Source organism: Sylvia atricapilla, chromosome Z (genome assembly GCF_009819655.1).
Source record: "Sylvia atricapilla isolate bSylAtr1 chromosome Z, bSylAtr1.pri, whole genome shotgun sequence".
Classification (NCBI taxonomy): Eukaryota; Metazoa; Chordata; class Aves; order Passeriformes; family Sylviidae; genus Sylvia; species Sylvia atricapilla.
In genome coordinates, this window is record NC_089174.1 from 18920013 (window position 1) to 18934460 (window position 14448).

Consider the following 14448-nt stretch of genomic DNA (forward strand, 5'->3'; position numbering starts at 1 on the left):
GGCAGCACTTTGCATGGTTATAACAACTTTTATTTGCTTTGCTTAACAGGAAAAATGAAGTTTTAACTAGATTTCACAACAGTACTTTTTAGGCAGTTGGAAAAACAAACTTTGGGTTTATTTACAGTTTCTGTTACTAGATAGATAAAAGAACAAAAATTAGTGAAAGCACTGCATTGCATGCAAGTGATGCATTAGTTAAGTGTGAAAGCACAGTACTTTATTGAAAATAAGTGGTTTAGAATTTTTAAGCCCTTATATTTTAAATAGTTTGTCAAATAGCTTCTTATATACTTAAAAACATCTCCTAGAATTCCCTAGAGATGCGTGTTTACTATTTTAAATTCATAGTTTTAAGGTAATCCATTTGAGTTTGTGTTTTAGATCCCATACATACGGGATTAAGATCCTAGGCAATAAAGGAAATTCTAAATTGCTTTAAGGCTACTTGAAATACTGACCATTTAAATTCTCAAATTTATAAATACTTACAGGTGCAGATAAAGATAATTTCAATAATATTGCATTGGCCTGTAAAGCAGTTAGGAAGACTGAATTCTAAAGCTCCCCTGTGTTAGGAAGATTATTAGGGTGTGTGCAAGATGCATGTGCATGATGACTGTGTGTATAGACATAAGAAGAATTAAGCGACCTCTTTAAACAAATGTAGTTAAAAAGGCTGTTTAACAAAGTAAATTCTCCCACTTTAATAAAATTTATTTGTGAATAATAACGCATATAACGTAATATAATTTTTAATAATTGGTATTGTGTTAAGATGTTTATTAATATTTGTATAATTATTTGTAATATTATTAATATACTACTGTAGAGAGACAATATATAAACAGTGTATGTCTGTATACCAGTTCAGTGGGAGATTTCCCATCATAATTTCAAAACATATTTTCGTTGTGTTTGGTGTCAGAATGGTTGTCAGAATGATGCCATGTGTGCCTAGAGCAAGTAGGTAGATGTCACTTTGGATACCAGCTCAGGAAAATACTGAAATATGTGGTCATAGTTGATTGTAAATGCCAGTCAAATCAGAGATTGCCATAACTGCTTTGTAAACCTTTTAACAATTTTCATTGTTGTTCCTTGCATTTTTGGTTTCTTCTCATAGATCACCAGGAGTTTTTTTCCTCTTACAAAGCAATAACTTGCTTTTTTGTGTGCAAAGGAGTGAACTGTCTTATTGCCATGATATGTCACTTACTGTACAACCAGAAGTTTATGCTGTAAAGCACAGCCAACACAAGGAATTGCTGATATGTGGTATTTTCACACTCTCAGAATTCCTGCATGTAATAGAAATAGTTCCCATTCACAGCAAAATACATGAAGGGTTGTGTTCAAGAACCCAGTAATAGGCTGCTCTTATGGAGCTTCTGCTTATGAACTACATTTTGTCTTCTACTTAGTAAGATAATTCTGTTGTACTAGCAAGGGACTCCAGTACTGTTATTTAACCTCCTGAAAACCCAAAACAGGCAAGCCATCTCTGCTAGGTGATAATATATATAAAATAGTCTAATTTTTTTTGTAGTTCTTAGCATTGTTAGAGCATATCTCATTTTCTAGTGGTGTTGTGGGCCATTAACTGTAATAACAGGTAGCCATGCAGAGTACAATGAAAATTCCACATAAGAGAGAAAGCATTGCTTACTATTATGTAGTCATCTAGTTTTGTATCAGTTGTTTCATAGTCTAGTAGGTCTGTTTATTTCGATTTTATTAACAGCTATTACACTGGAAATAGTGCTCTGACACTATATGCTGCAAATAGTGAATTAGGGATTTTCATAATAAAACTTACTTTAAAAAGTACAGAAAGATATCACCTAACCACGGCTCTGCACTCAAGAGTTTGTAGAGAAATACTCTTAATTCAGCCTTGAAGATATTCATGTGGATGCTTTGCTGTGAAGATGAATAGCTGGAACACTGATCACAGTGGAAGTCAGAATTTACTGGACAGCAGCTAACTCTGTTACTTAAAGGGCATACACTTAGGCCTGTGTTAGTATCACAATGATGAGGATAATCAGATTTAGCCTAAACATTACATATATTGTGCAGTGATATGAGTTTTATTTTGTCTGCTACTAACACTGCTTTTAAATTTATATTAAACAGAATATTTAGAAGGTTGATTTGCCATTTCTATGCAAGGAGAGATACAAGAAAACAGAACAGCTAGTGAAAACCCTGAGACAGATTAAAGTAATGTAGATTAAAACTCTGTTTTGGTGATGGGCATCAAGTGCACTGTATACAGCTCAACATACGGTGCTGGTTTTGGTGGAAACTAGAATTTTGTACAGTGCGTCCCAGACTCTGAAAATCAGCAAGTCTAAATCACTTAATGATGGTAGTGAATTGCATTGGCAGGTAACAGGCTTGTGCTTTCAGGGTTTGACATACTCTGATAGAAGGAACTGAGCAGCTTTTAATATTGTTCAGAAACAAATTGTTGAAAATTAGGATAATAATCTGGTTGCTTGAGCATATTGAAAATGAATTTATAATGTATTATTTTAAACATTCTAATGCATAGGGTTGGGTTTTCTTTTAAGTTTAAGTTGCCTTGTTGTCTTTAATACCTTGTTACCTGAGAACAGATAGCAAAGCCATCTGATGATTGTGGAGAGCATTAACTTATTTATACAAAGAATTTATATGAATTGTGAGGATTGTAGTTTACACTGATGTTATAGCAAGTTTTTTTAAATGGAGATTTTTTGCAATATTTTGGGGAGATTTGTTTCTGCATTTTTTTCTTGCTTGTGTTTTTTCCTTTTTTGTTTGTTTTGGTTTTTATTTTATTTTGTTTTCCCAAAATATCAAACTGAGCTTATCTGTCTTTTCAGTTTTCCTACAGGAAGTTGTTAGCCATTCTTAATCAATATTGAAACATTGATGGAGTGACAGTAGAGGTTTTTTTAAGATCTTAAATGTATTTTTATTAGCTGCCTTGATTTACTGCTCTCATTCAAGTAATGCCACAGTTTGTCAAGAAGAGACTTCACATTCATAATGGCATGCAGTCATACTTACTCATTAAAAGATGATTCCTGTGTAGAGACCAGTGAAGTCTCAGCAAATAAATAACAAAAACTTTCATCAGTTTGTTGTGTGCATTGGAGGGGTGAATTTCTTAAAAGTTACTTTTCATTGTCTGCTGAAACTAGAATAATTCTGTTTACATGTGTAAAAAATGGCATATAAATTATTGGAGTGTTTATCTTCTCACTGACTTTACCTACTTTTTACCAGTTACCAGACTATGTCAGTAGCCTCTCAGATTAAAGAAAAGTTGATGATTACCCATTCCAGTTTGCAGTAGTCATCTGTCCTTTTCTATTGGAGTTTAAAAGTCCGTAGGGTATTTCAAACTGGTTTTGTTTTGCAAGAACGAATCCTGATTGTCAGTTCATTCTTAAATGAAAGGAAACAAATACTGGAGCAATGACTGACCACTCATTGTCAAACAGTTGTGTGATGTGAAAAGCTCTGCTGTGACTTTTTTGTCTTTGCTTGGAATAATAAAATACATTCTAGAAAAATCTATATTACATTTATATAAATCAGAACATGGCTTTGAAGCATTTGTATAATATTCTTTCAGCTTACCTTTGTCCTAAATCAGTTTTTCAGAGTATTTTTTGCTAACACAATTTGCTTTTTGAAAATTCTCTACCCTGACCCACCCACGTCTCAGATGAGAGGGCAATGGCTTTGCTCCTCCAAGGCAGAAGACTCTGAAGGCACAGTAATACCTGCTCACATTCCACTGCCCTGGTCAAATGTCTGGCTAACACTACCCAAGAAGAAAACACTTCCTTACTCCTCCAACATATCAGTGCAGAATTTGAGAAGAATCACTACAAATGATCAATTAAAAAGTAACTCCTTTCATGTACCTAACAGAACCTAACCTCTTAATTCACAATTAATAATTCTATGATTAGAGAATAATTGTGGGAAATAGATTTGAAAAAGGGATAATCAGACAAAGAATGTGTATCACAGATTGTCAGTTGTTTTTGTCAGCAGTTTTTAAGTGAGTCTTTGTTTAATGTACACTGATGAAGATGTTAGGTATATCAAAAACATGGTGTGCAATTTTCACTTTTAAGCACCTAATATTTAAGGGAAAATGTATTTTTGAAAGATGAGTTCCTTTTTCTTGGACTAGCCTCAAACTGATGGGATGAGCTGAGCACCTAATAACCTGCATTTTGTTTGGTCTTGCACCAAGAGATAAATGTGAGTATGCTATCAGTCTCTCACTGTCCATCTGTCTGATTTTCTAGGAGGTGATTTCCTGTCATTCCTAAGAAAAAAGAAGGATGAGCTGAAAACCAAACAGTTGGTGAAATTTTCATTAGATGCTGCCTCTGGTATGGCATATCTTGAATCTAAAAATTGTATACATAGGTAAGAAAGATTTTTTTCTCACTATTGTACCTTTGCTCAGTGGAAATGCAAGGTGTTTAAAGGTGTATGGTGTTTACTATTACAGGAGTGAATCCTACAATTAAAAAAAAAACCAAAAACCTTTTTCTGAAAGTTGGTCATTATTCCTTGTGTAATTCAAAAGTACCCATTTGGGTAAAAAATAAGAGCTACATTATTTGATGTCTATAGTTTGGTGCTATTCATGAAAACTAAAAATTATTTTTCACCATAATGATATGCATTATAAGGAGGCTGATTCATACAGCGAGAATGTATCATAGGTAGAAGCTATGATTCAAGTGAGGCTTATGTCATGTCTGAAATTTACAAATATTCACAGGGCTGACAGAGAAGTTAAGGTATGTTTGAAGTGTGGTTTAGAAAAATACACTGGTTTCTGAGATAACAGAGAATATCTAAAGTTCTGTATATTAAAATATTAATTGCCTGGACTGCTCTCTCTAAAATACAGAAGATTATCAGGCATTATGCAGTTGCAGTTTCTTATTTCTGTTCCTACCATTCCTTTTTCTTGTTTCTTCTCCAATTTGACTCTGCCATTGCCGTTTATACTCCATTTGTATCAAAGGGGATGGAATTGGTTTGTACCTGTCTTGTTCTCTCAGAATAGCTCAATATCCTGCTTAATGCTGTGGCTGAAACATGAGATGTAAACATAATGATGATCCATTTCAGAGAAAAATTATGAAGAGCAAGTTTCCATTTCTGATGTTGATGTCTTACACTTTATGGAACATCTGTAGGTGATCTGTGTGACATCTCACTTACGTATTCAGTTCATTTGGGATTTAACATTTTTCTGATGAATGTTCTTATCAGAGATCTGAGTGGCCTTTCTCTTAGATTTTTATCAGCAGTGAATGAGTCAGTTGCAATTGTGCACATCAAGTTAATGGAAATAATTCTGCAAGATCATGATGTATAAGAAAAACTGAGAGAAAAAACAAACAAACAAACCCCTAACTCATGATCTAAAACTATGTAATATTCTGTTAGGGAAATCCAAGAAAGGGACTGAGAGCATTCTGTCATGACAGAATGTGTTTCAACCTGGCTGTTTGTCAAGGATATAATGGCATAAAAATCAGAGCAAGTAACAGTGTTAGTGATTTACACTAGCCTCATAAATGTTCTAATGCTTAATAGTTCCTGTAACACTCACATCAGTGTTAAATCTGAAGTGCCTGTTTAAGCTCTCATGTTCTTAGAAAATTAAACCAAAAATAAAAGTAGTAGCTGGATAACTGAAGTTCATAATTGTAATTACTAAAAAAAAAGAAATATTTATTCATTAAATGATGGTGTTCTCCCTAAGATAGAAACAGTTCGGGGTTTTTTTAACACTGGAAAAAGGGTATTCTTTCACAGGTGCATGGAATAGAACTCTTCTAGTAGGTATAGATGACAATGTGTCCTCACTGTATCTTAAGAAATTTGCTCTGCTGGTTGGTGAATAGGAACTGCTATTCCTAAGATCTGTTTACAGATAATAGTAACAGTTATCTAGAGAATGTGTTTCTGAGAGAAGATATGTGCCATATTGTCTTACCATATGAAGATTTCATTGTTTCATTGTTTTCATTCGGAAATCTGAATACAAATGTGTCATGTAGTTCCCAAGTCAGGATAAAGAGCTGAAATCTGACCTATTTTGTTAGTGCCATAGATTTGCCAATGCAAAAAGCCTGGATTACACATACTATAGTACAAGGAGAGAAGAACTTCTTTCCCCTTGTATATTTTTTAACTTCTAAAATATTAATTAAATTTGTTTCTTATCACAGACTGTAACTGAAAGGTATCATAGGGAGCTAGCACTTTCCTTAAAGGAAGAACCAGAATTTTTAGAAAAAACTATTCTGAATAAAAATAAAGTTTTAACGTGTAACGAAGCAATCAAACCATGTGTTCAGGAAAACTGCTTATTTTTATGAAACATACAGGTTAATAAATCAAAATATGCATTTCCATGTGGCTGCATGGTCTGTACAAGGAATCTGGGAGCCTTTGCTGCCTCCTCTTTAGCTCAGGTAGAACAGATTAGTCATGTATAAGTTTAATGTTGACAGCAGGTAAATGGGAACGGAACAATTTAGTTCATAGCAGGAAGAAACATTATCACTCTGTACAAGTGGTGGTTTCCTGAAAGAACATTAAACTTGTTCGTTGTTTATCAGAAAGTCCATCTACTGAAAGTGGTTCTCAGGTAAAAAAAGAGGCGAGAAAATTAAGAGATTAAGATTAGAGACAATGGATTAAACAGTGCTTTAAAAAACTTTAAGTCTTTAAATTTGTTTGAAGGTCGGTAGGCTTTGGTTACTATTGCTTAAAAATCAGTAATGTATAATTAGAAATAGTTTCTATTATATAGATTGCGGTAAAATGAAATTTGTTTTCTTCATGCTGTTGTCTTTCTACAGTATTCAGTTGGCTGATAAAAGGATTTTTTTCAGAATCTCACACATATTTTTTTAGTAGTTTAGGTGAGTAGTTTGGTACCATGAATATTTGGCTGCCTGCTAAGGGAAATTAGGGCTACTCATCAGTTTATTTGCCTTATTTTTAGTGCTCTTTAGTTGTAACTGCAGTAGCTACACTTAGCCTTTATATTTTAAAATTGTACTCAAAATTGTATTAAAGTTCAGATATTATTGTCTGAATTACACTTTAACTTACCCTTTCAGTAGCTGGGACTACTAATGTAGCTGACACAACTAATGAGCTGTTTGTTTTCTGGTTTTTTAGGTGTTAGTTATTTCAGTAGGTGAATATGCTTGCATTGGCAAGTCAGTGATTATTGAATGATTATTTGCATTTCTTCTAGCATTCAGATATCAGTTGTTCTTTGTTCTCTCTCTTTAAAGAACAGAATTGACTGTACTTTCAGGGGAAAAAAAAGCTGCATGAAAAAATGTTATTAAAAAAATAAATAGAGTGGTTGAACATGCACAGAAGAATGTAGTAATTTCATCTCCAATTAATTAACATCAGGTTGAGGAATTGTATCTTGCTTTCATTTTTACCATATGCTATTATTTAGATAGTTCAATTTTTATGTTTATCAGAAACAGAAGATAAGAATGGAATGTGATAATTTGAGTTGGTTTTATAAGCATTTGTGAGTGGCCTTCTTTTGCATGTGATGAATTCACTTGTCCATAATTTATGTTTAGTTTTCAAAGCAATCTTAGGGACCTATAGGAGGGAAGCTGCAATTTCTGTTGGACTCTATTGGATGTACCGAGGTCAGGGTGACTTATTTGCAATAGATGCACTATGAGTGTGAGGAAACAGGGACAAGGTCCCTGCATTCAAGGTCAAATTTTCTTTTCAGTCGATTAATTTATCTTCTGAAGTCTCCCGTATTCTGAATTAAAGATGTGTTGGTTGGGAAGATGATCATGTTCTCTGGTCTAGTTCTTCAATTTTTAGTCATATTGTACTGCTTCTTTTTGCCCTGATTTTGTAGCTGTGAGAAAGCCTGTGTTGTGTTAAGTCTGGTTTACTTTCATATTATGAAATCCTGACTCTGTGGATATTAATTCAGGATTTCTACAATTTTCATTAGATATGTATAATTTAAATTAATTATGTATAAATTGGTAGGAATATATTTGCTTTCCTGCCACTAATCTAGTTCAGCTGGTCTGCTCTGCTGTTAGAGCTTTTTTCCTCTAAAGCCTGGTAACTTCTAACGTATAGCATTTTGGAGAAAAGTGTCAGAACCCTTTCATAGCCATGAGCTTAAGAACTATAGTAAGTAGTTAAGTATGTCTTTTTTCCTGTGAATCTTCTGTTTCTACCTGGAATAGTAGTTCAGCTACAACAAAAAGGATGAAAAATGATATTTTTCAGTTTAGCAAAGATCCTGCTCACCTCGGTGTGTTTCAGAAGGGGTTGAAGTCGCCTGGGAGCAGGAGAGTGACAGTTTAACTCTAAAATGGAATAGGTCTCTTTCCTAAGAAGAAGAAACAACCTGTCTGCTTGATTTCTCTACCTAAATCCCATGGAAGAACAGCAGCTAAACACATGTGCATGCCCTTGGGAGGCTCCATACAATCCCATGCTCCTTGGAATGATGGCTTGAGTTCTGTTCTGCAGTAGCTTGGGCTCCTTGAGCACAGGTTTCTTGGAATATTACATTTCCTCCTGGCCAGTTGCAATGCCTGAGGCCTTATTACAGTTTCTGTAATTTTCTCTGCTAGTGTATGACTTGCGAAGAAAGAAGACATTTTGGTGGTAAACCACCTCGAATCTCTGAAGTTTAATGCAAGGATTAATTTGCCATTGTTAATTATCTTTTTATGATTCCTTCAGAATTACATGCATAAACTGATGATGTGATATTCCATTTCTATAGCTTTCTTTAATAGAAAACTTATTTATGACTGAATGAAAAAGTATGTACTACTGTGTTGATAGTATCTGTTGATCATGCTTCAATGAATAAGTCTTTCAGAGAATTGAAATTGTCAGTCCTACAGTTGAAACACCCCATAAATGTAGTGAATAATCATAGCTTTGAGCCTTTTTTATAAGATGATGTCTGTGCTTTATATAAAATGATGTTTCAGAGCACTTTTTTATAATATGAATGTTAGAAATATTTCCATTCTGTTTAAAGATAAGAACACAAATGGACATTTGATGAAAATCTGTTCAGGCCACTTCATTCAATTGTTAGCTTTTAAAAAAATCCACTAAAATTTACTTTGCTGTATCTATAAAATAATTTTTAGTCAAACTTTGAATTTGACTGGCACATTACCATGTGTTGAGCTTTTATTTCTTAATATGCCTTACGCAACTTTCTCTGTTTCATCTTAACTAGCAAGGTCTTTTCCACCAAAATGAGTATTTTCACTCAATTTATAGATTATAAAGAAACTGTGCAATAAATGCATTGCCAGTTCTATACACATTCTTATTAATAATTTTCTATCTTTGTTAATTATTATTATTTTAACGAGTTTTTATTTTTTAATATCAATAAATAATATAATAAATATAGTAAAATATAGAATAAAATGATAAACCAATAAAACAATAACTTTATTATTATTTTCTTATAATTATTTTTATCTTTTTTTTTTGGTCTGTTGGTTATAAGTGGTACTAATGGAAGAACCATTTGCAAGATTACAGAACCTCTCCTTCTCATAGTTCTTTTGTAGGTAAAAAAGGATCTATCTCTGCTAACTCTTTCCAAAAAACCCTTGAGTTCAGAGAGCTGCTCTTGGGACTCAGAGCTGTTGTTAAACAAATAAAGGAAGCACTGTTTCTGGAACAGTGTGCTCACCTCTGACCACACTAATGCCAGCACACCACAGGTGCTCTTGAGGTGCTTTGTCTGCCATGATCCTTCTTTTATCAGTGGCTATTAAAACTGCATTTCAGAATATAATTTGATAAAGACAAATATGTCACTGCTTTCAAATGCTCCATGAAATTATTTGTCATAGTTTTCACTCTACTCTGTTTCTTAAAAATGAGGTGTTTCCAATGTAAAATAACTAATATGGGGCACTCCAACTGCTGTCATCCAGGAGAGGCAGGTGAACACTGCTTTGTTTCACTAAGCTTGCCATATGAGAATAGATTATAGAGTACTATATACCAGACTTCAGCTTTTACGAATAGGTTTTCAAGAGATTCCCCTCTCCTTTTTTCTTTTGTCCTGCTGTCACACTGGTAAGTGTGGTTTGATCCTAGAGAAGCTTAGTTACAATTAAAGTTGGATCAGTTCTGAATCAGTACTTCTGCTTGTCTGAGATCTTAATCAAGAAGGATTATTTTTTTCGTTAGTGAGTTTGTATCAATCTAATCTGAAAGCATTAAGAGAAAAGAAAAGCCCAGGAAACATGAATATCCAAGCCCATGAATATTGTATACTTTAAACTCATTATAATAAATAAGAATGGTTATTAGAATTTGAAGTATACTTCAATGGAAGTATACTTAAAATGGAAGGGCCTGTGAACTATAGTGAAGAGTTGCTTCTGAATAAAAATTGAACGTTCTTCTAATCTATTGTCTGTTTCCCCAAGCTATTGAATTTTGACATGGCTGGTAACAAAAGAATGTAAAAGGAAGAGAAATACAGGGTTTTTTTTTGCTTGTGGATGCTGTGCATTTGTTGTACTGGTTGATACTGCTTCCTCTTTTGTGCTTAATTTGAAATTCACCCCAGGCTATATTAAAAACGAACTAGGCATCACATATTGAGCTTTGTGGCACAAGGCTTGTAATTAGAGCAGCAGATGTGTGGGTTTGAATGGCCAGAGTGTGATATAAGAAAGGTCTGAAAACATTTTTGGTTACTGTAAATCTCCAAGCCATCCTGTCTCCATAAGACCGTGCTATCTTTCATATATTCTTGATGTATGCTCGATAGTCTTGTTACCAGAGGAGTTAGTGGTCGTAGTATATAGGAAATACATATTTGAATTGTGGCTTTTTCATGTAACTCTGTTAAATAAACATGCAGTAGATTACACAAAGTATTACATTAACTTAATAATTGTTACATTAATGATCAACTGGAAGCTCTGGTGCTTTTTATTTTTCCTCTCTTTAGGAATAACATAGTACTTTATTCAGCTGCTATTGGATGGGTTTTGTTTGCCATGGGGATTGTCCAGTACTAATTATCTCTATCAACTGCTACTACTCTTTTAAAGTATTAAATTATAAGGCATCTATTCATACTAGTGGAAAAGAAAGTTCTTGTTCAGCTGTGGTAGTTCTGAGGCCAATATTAATAATTAATGTTCCCAGAGGCCAGTTTAGTATAGGATGTTAGATTTTGCTGTTCCATAGCTTCAAATGGCGAATTGACGTTTCTTTGTATTAAATAAATAAAGGGAAATTACCTTTTTCTTTCCATGCTTGTATGTGCTTTTGAAAAGGCAGTTAAGTTACAATGTTTCATGTTTATTTTTGCCTAATTGACATCTCTGTTAGCTTCCATTTTATGTCTCAACTCAACACAGCCTGTATATCAGCTGAATGGCATCAGGGATAATCCAGTATGATCAGTTAAACATAGTTCTTTCTATTAATGTTTTGAAGTGTCTGTTAAAAGCTTCAATAAGGCTAATATTTTATTTTACTGCGAAGTTTCCCTAGTGGTCCCTATTCAGTATGTGCTTAAGTATCATCTTTCTTGTGTTCTCCATAAAATGGGGAGAATATCCAGTTATTTCAGACCTCTGAGCTTTCAGTATTTCAGTTTTTCTAGGATAGTGATTTAAAATGTAATGTAGAGTTAAATTAAAGATAGCAATAGTTAAATTGGTTGGCATGTTATTGCAGAATTATTTTGTAGACCTAGGTATTTAAAAAATGTAGTGTCAATATTGTCAGTAAGGTATATTACTGTAGATATATGTGGTGAAAGAATTCACTGATAACTGCTAATACAAGGGAGGCTGAAAATTCATTACTTTTCACAATACCTAGAAATTTATAATGGATTCTGGTTTTGCTTTCTGTTTTGTACATCTCACCTGTCAGTTAGCAATTAGAGGTTTGATATTTACCATTAGAAGGCAGATTCTTCATTCTGGTCAGCTGACTCTTGTATTTTTAAGGAACATTGAGTATTTAGATTTTTTTAACTTTGTATAAGTTATACATATATGTATAACTTATATGTTACCTGAGGGCTTAGTCTCACAAAGAAGAATAGGAAAAATCCTTGCTAAGGGGCATATGTTGTGTACAAATATAAAGGGACAGAAATGTGCCATTTTAAGGATAATGCTTTGTAAGAAAATGACACTAAACCCTAAACTTTTTAAAGTTCCTTTACCTTCTGGTAGTCCAGGGCTTCTCCTGACATTTCACACCTTTCCTTTACATAGTCCCTGTCCTTCCAGATTTTACTGCACAACTGGGTAAGATGTGAGTGAGGGAAAAATATGCAAAAGGAAAATTTGTTAAGAAGGAAATATTTCTTGTTATTGCATAGGTAAAGTACATATTGCATAGGTAAGGTTGTGTTACTTGCTAGCTGATATTTCTGCTCTTACATGTTTAAGTGAATAGCAATGAATCTGTTCCCTGAAATACGAGATAATTGTCTGGTCTTTCTGCTATGCTGAATTCTTGTTTGGGTTCCGTGAATCATCAGAGGATCCAAAAAAACAACACAAAGTTCAGAATATTGCCAGATACTGTAAAAAAATGTTGTATATGATGAATATTGTTACATTATCATATCTATTTTATTTTAAGGGGGCAGTGGTTCTGTGTAAAACCAAAATGAAGTTACTTGAACTTAGTAACCAAGTATTTTATAGACAGTAAGGAGAAACTTTAAGTATCAAAAGCTAATTGTAAAAACACTTATATCAGAATAAATTTTTAGGTTGTAAACAATACATAGGAAATTTCAGAGGAGATTTAGATTTTTTTCTTGGCACAGAAGTTGCGTAGTATGAGAAATACTTATTTCTTGCCATTGGAGTTCAATTAGTCTGTCTTTTTCTCATGAGATATCCCTTATATGGAAAGCTCACTCCTAAAATTGGGTAAGCTTTGCTAGGAAGAAAATAAGAAAATAAGACCTAACAAAATTGAAGCAAATTTTCTTAGAATCACTCTTTCTGTTTAACAAACAGAACAGTAACATTTTAAGTGTAAAATTACTGTACTGTATTTGGTTTTATTTACTGCAATATTACTTTCTTGTTGATAAATATTAGGCATTTACAAGTATTACTTAGTAAATTAATCTGAATAACATTTTTAGAATAATAAATCTACTCACTGCATGAGAGCAACAAGCTTTCTCTAATTAAAAAGCAAAGAGGAAAGAATTAAAATTACAGGCTATTGAAACTAAGGTAAGAACAACATGTAGTTAGTGTTTGTGGAAGCTGTTGTGCTGATCATAATGTCACATAGCTCCTCTGGATAGTGTAAATAATATTCTCTGTACCCTGATAGGCCTGGTAGAGTGGAGAGCAGTGGGTGAAATGTAATTGCTTTCTGAGAAAGATGGGCTGCAGGATTCCATTTGTGTAATGGACAAAGGAGGTATGAGTAGATGATGAACAACAAATTAGATGATAGGATAAGACAAAAGCAGAAGAATAAGTGAGGGAGAGAAGGGGGGGAGAATGCAGTCAACTACAGCAGTTGCTTCAGATATGAGGTTTAGCATGGCTCTTTGAGCACAAGTCATTGACCATGCAGTGTGTCAGTGTCTCTGCAGGGGAGCTAAAACATACTTTCATGTACTGATTTCTTTTCTTTGGGGTGTAGAACTTCTCCTGGTTTCTTTATTACAGCAGAAAATTCCAATCAGTGTTTTTGAAAAGGAAAAAGATGTAGTGTATATCTAAGATATCTTAAGATATTATGCATTGCTTCAATATTTTACTGGCTTCATGATACTAATTCTTGACACTCCAAAGAAGAACATACCCCAATTATCTCAGACTGTAAACAACTTTCATTTAATAGAAAATTCTTAGGCTGTATGTGGTAACAAATAATTAATTCTGGAAGAAAAACTTAATTTAGTTTTCTGAGTTTTATACACATGCATCCACACAAATTTTAAATATATATATATATGTATATATATATATGTATATGTATATATACACACACACACGTATATATATGCTTACTGTGTTACATCTATTTTGTATATTTGACAAAATGTTTATCCACTATTTTTCCAGATAGCACTAATGATGATATACCTTACTCTGTTTTTTTTTTACCAGTGCCTTGGGAGGTTTTTCAGAAGTGCCTCCAACCTTTACAGTGCTGCAGTTTTAACACTGATATATCATATTCAGCATTGTTATCTGGCTGTGTATATAGGGAAAAATGGATGAAAGAAGGCTGTATGATAGGTTTTAGAGTATATTCATGAAATAACTTGGTTTTAAAGTTTATGGAACTGAAAAACTTTATAGCATGTAGTTCTGCATATCAAATAATAAT

The 14448-nt window shown here is 33.4% G+C and overlaps 1 protein-coding gene across 3 annotated transcripts in view; it reads left to right on the forward strand.

Moving 5' to 3' along the window:
• The window catches only part of FER (FER tyrosine kinase), a 156731-nt gene that overhangs the window by 115353 nt on the left and 26930 nt on the right, over positions 1–14448 (forward strand). For all 3 annotated transcript variants that reach the window (XM_066339003.1, XM_066339004.1, XM_066339005.1), the window contains one exon: positions 4320–4443. In XM_066339003.1, the coding sequence (XP_066195100.1) occupies positions 4320–4443 (124 nt within the window). The remainder of the gene's footprint in view (positions 1–4319; positions 4444–14448) is intronic.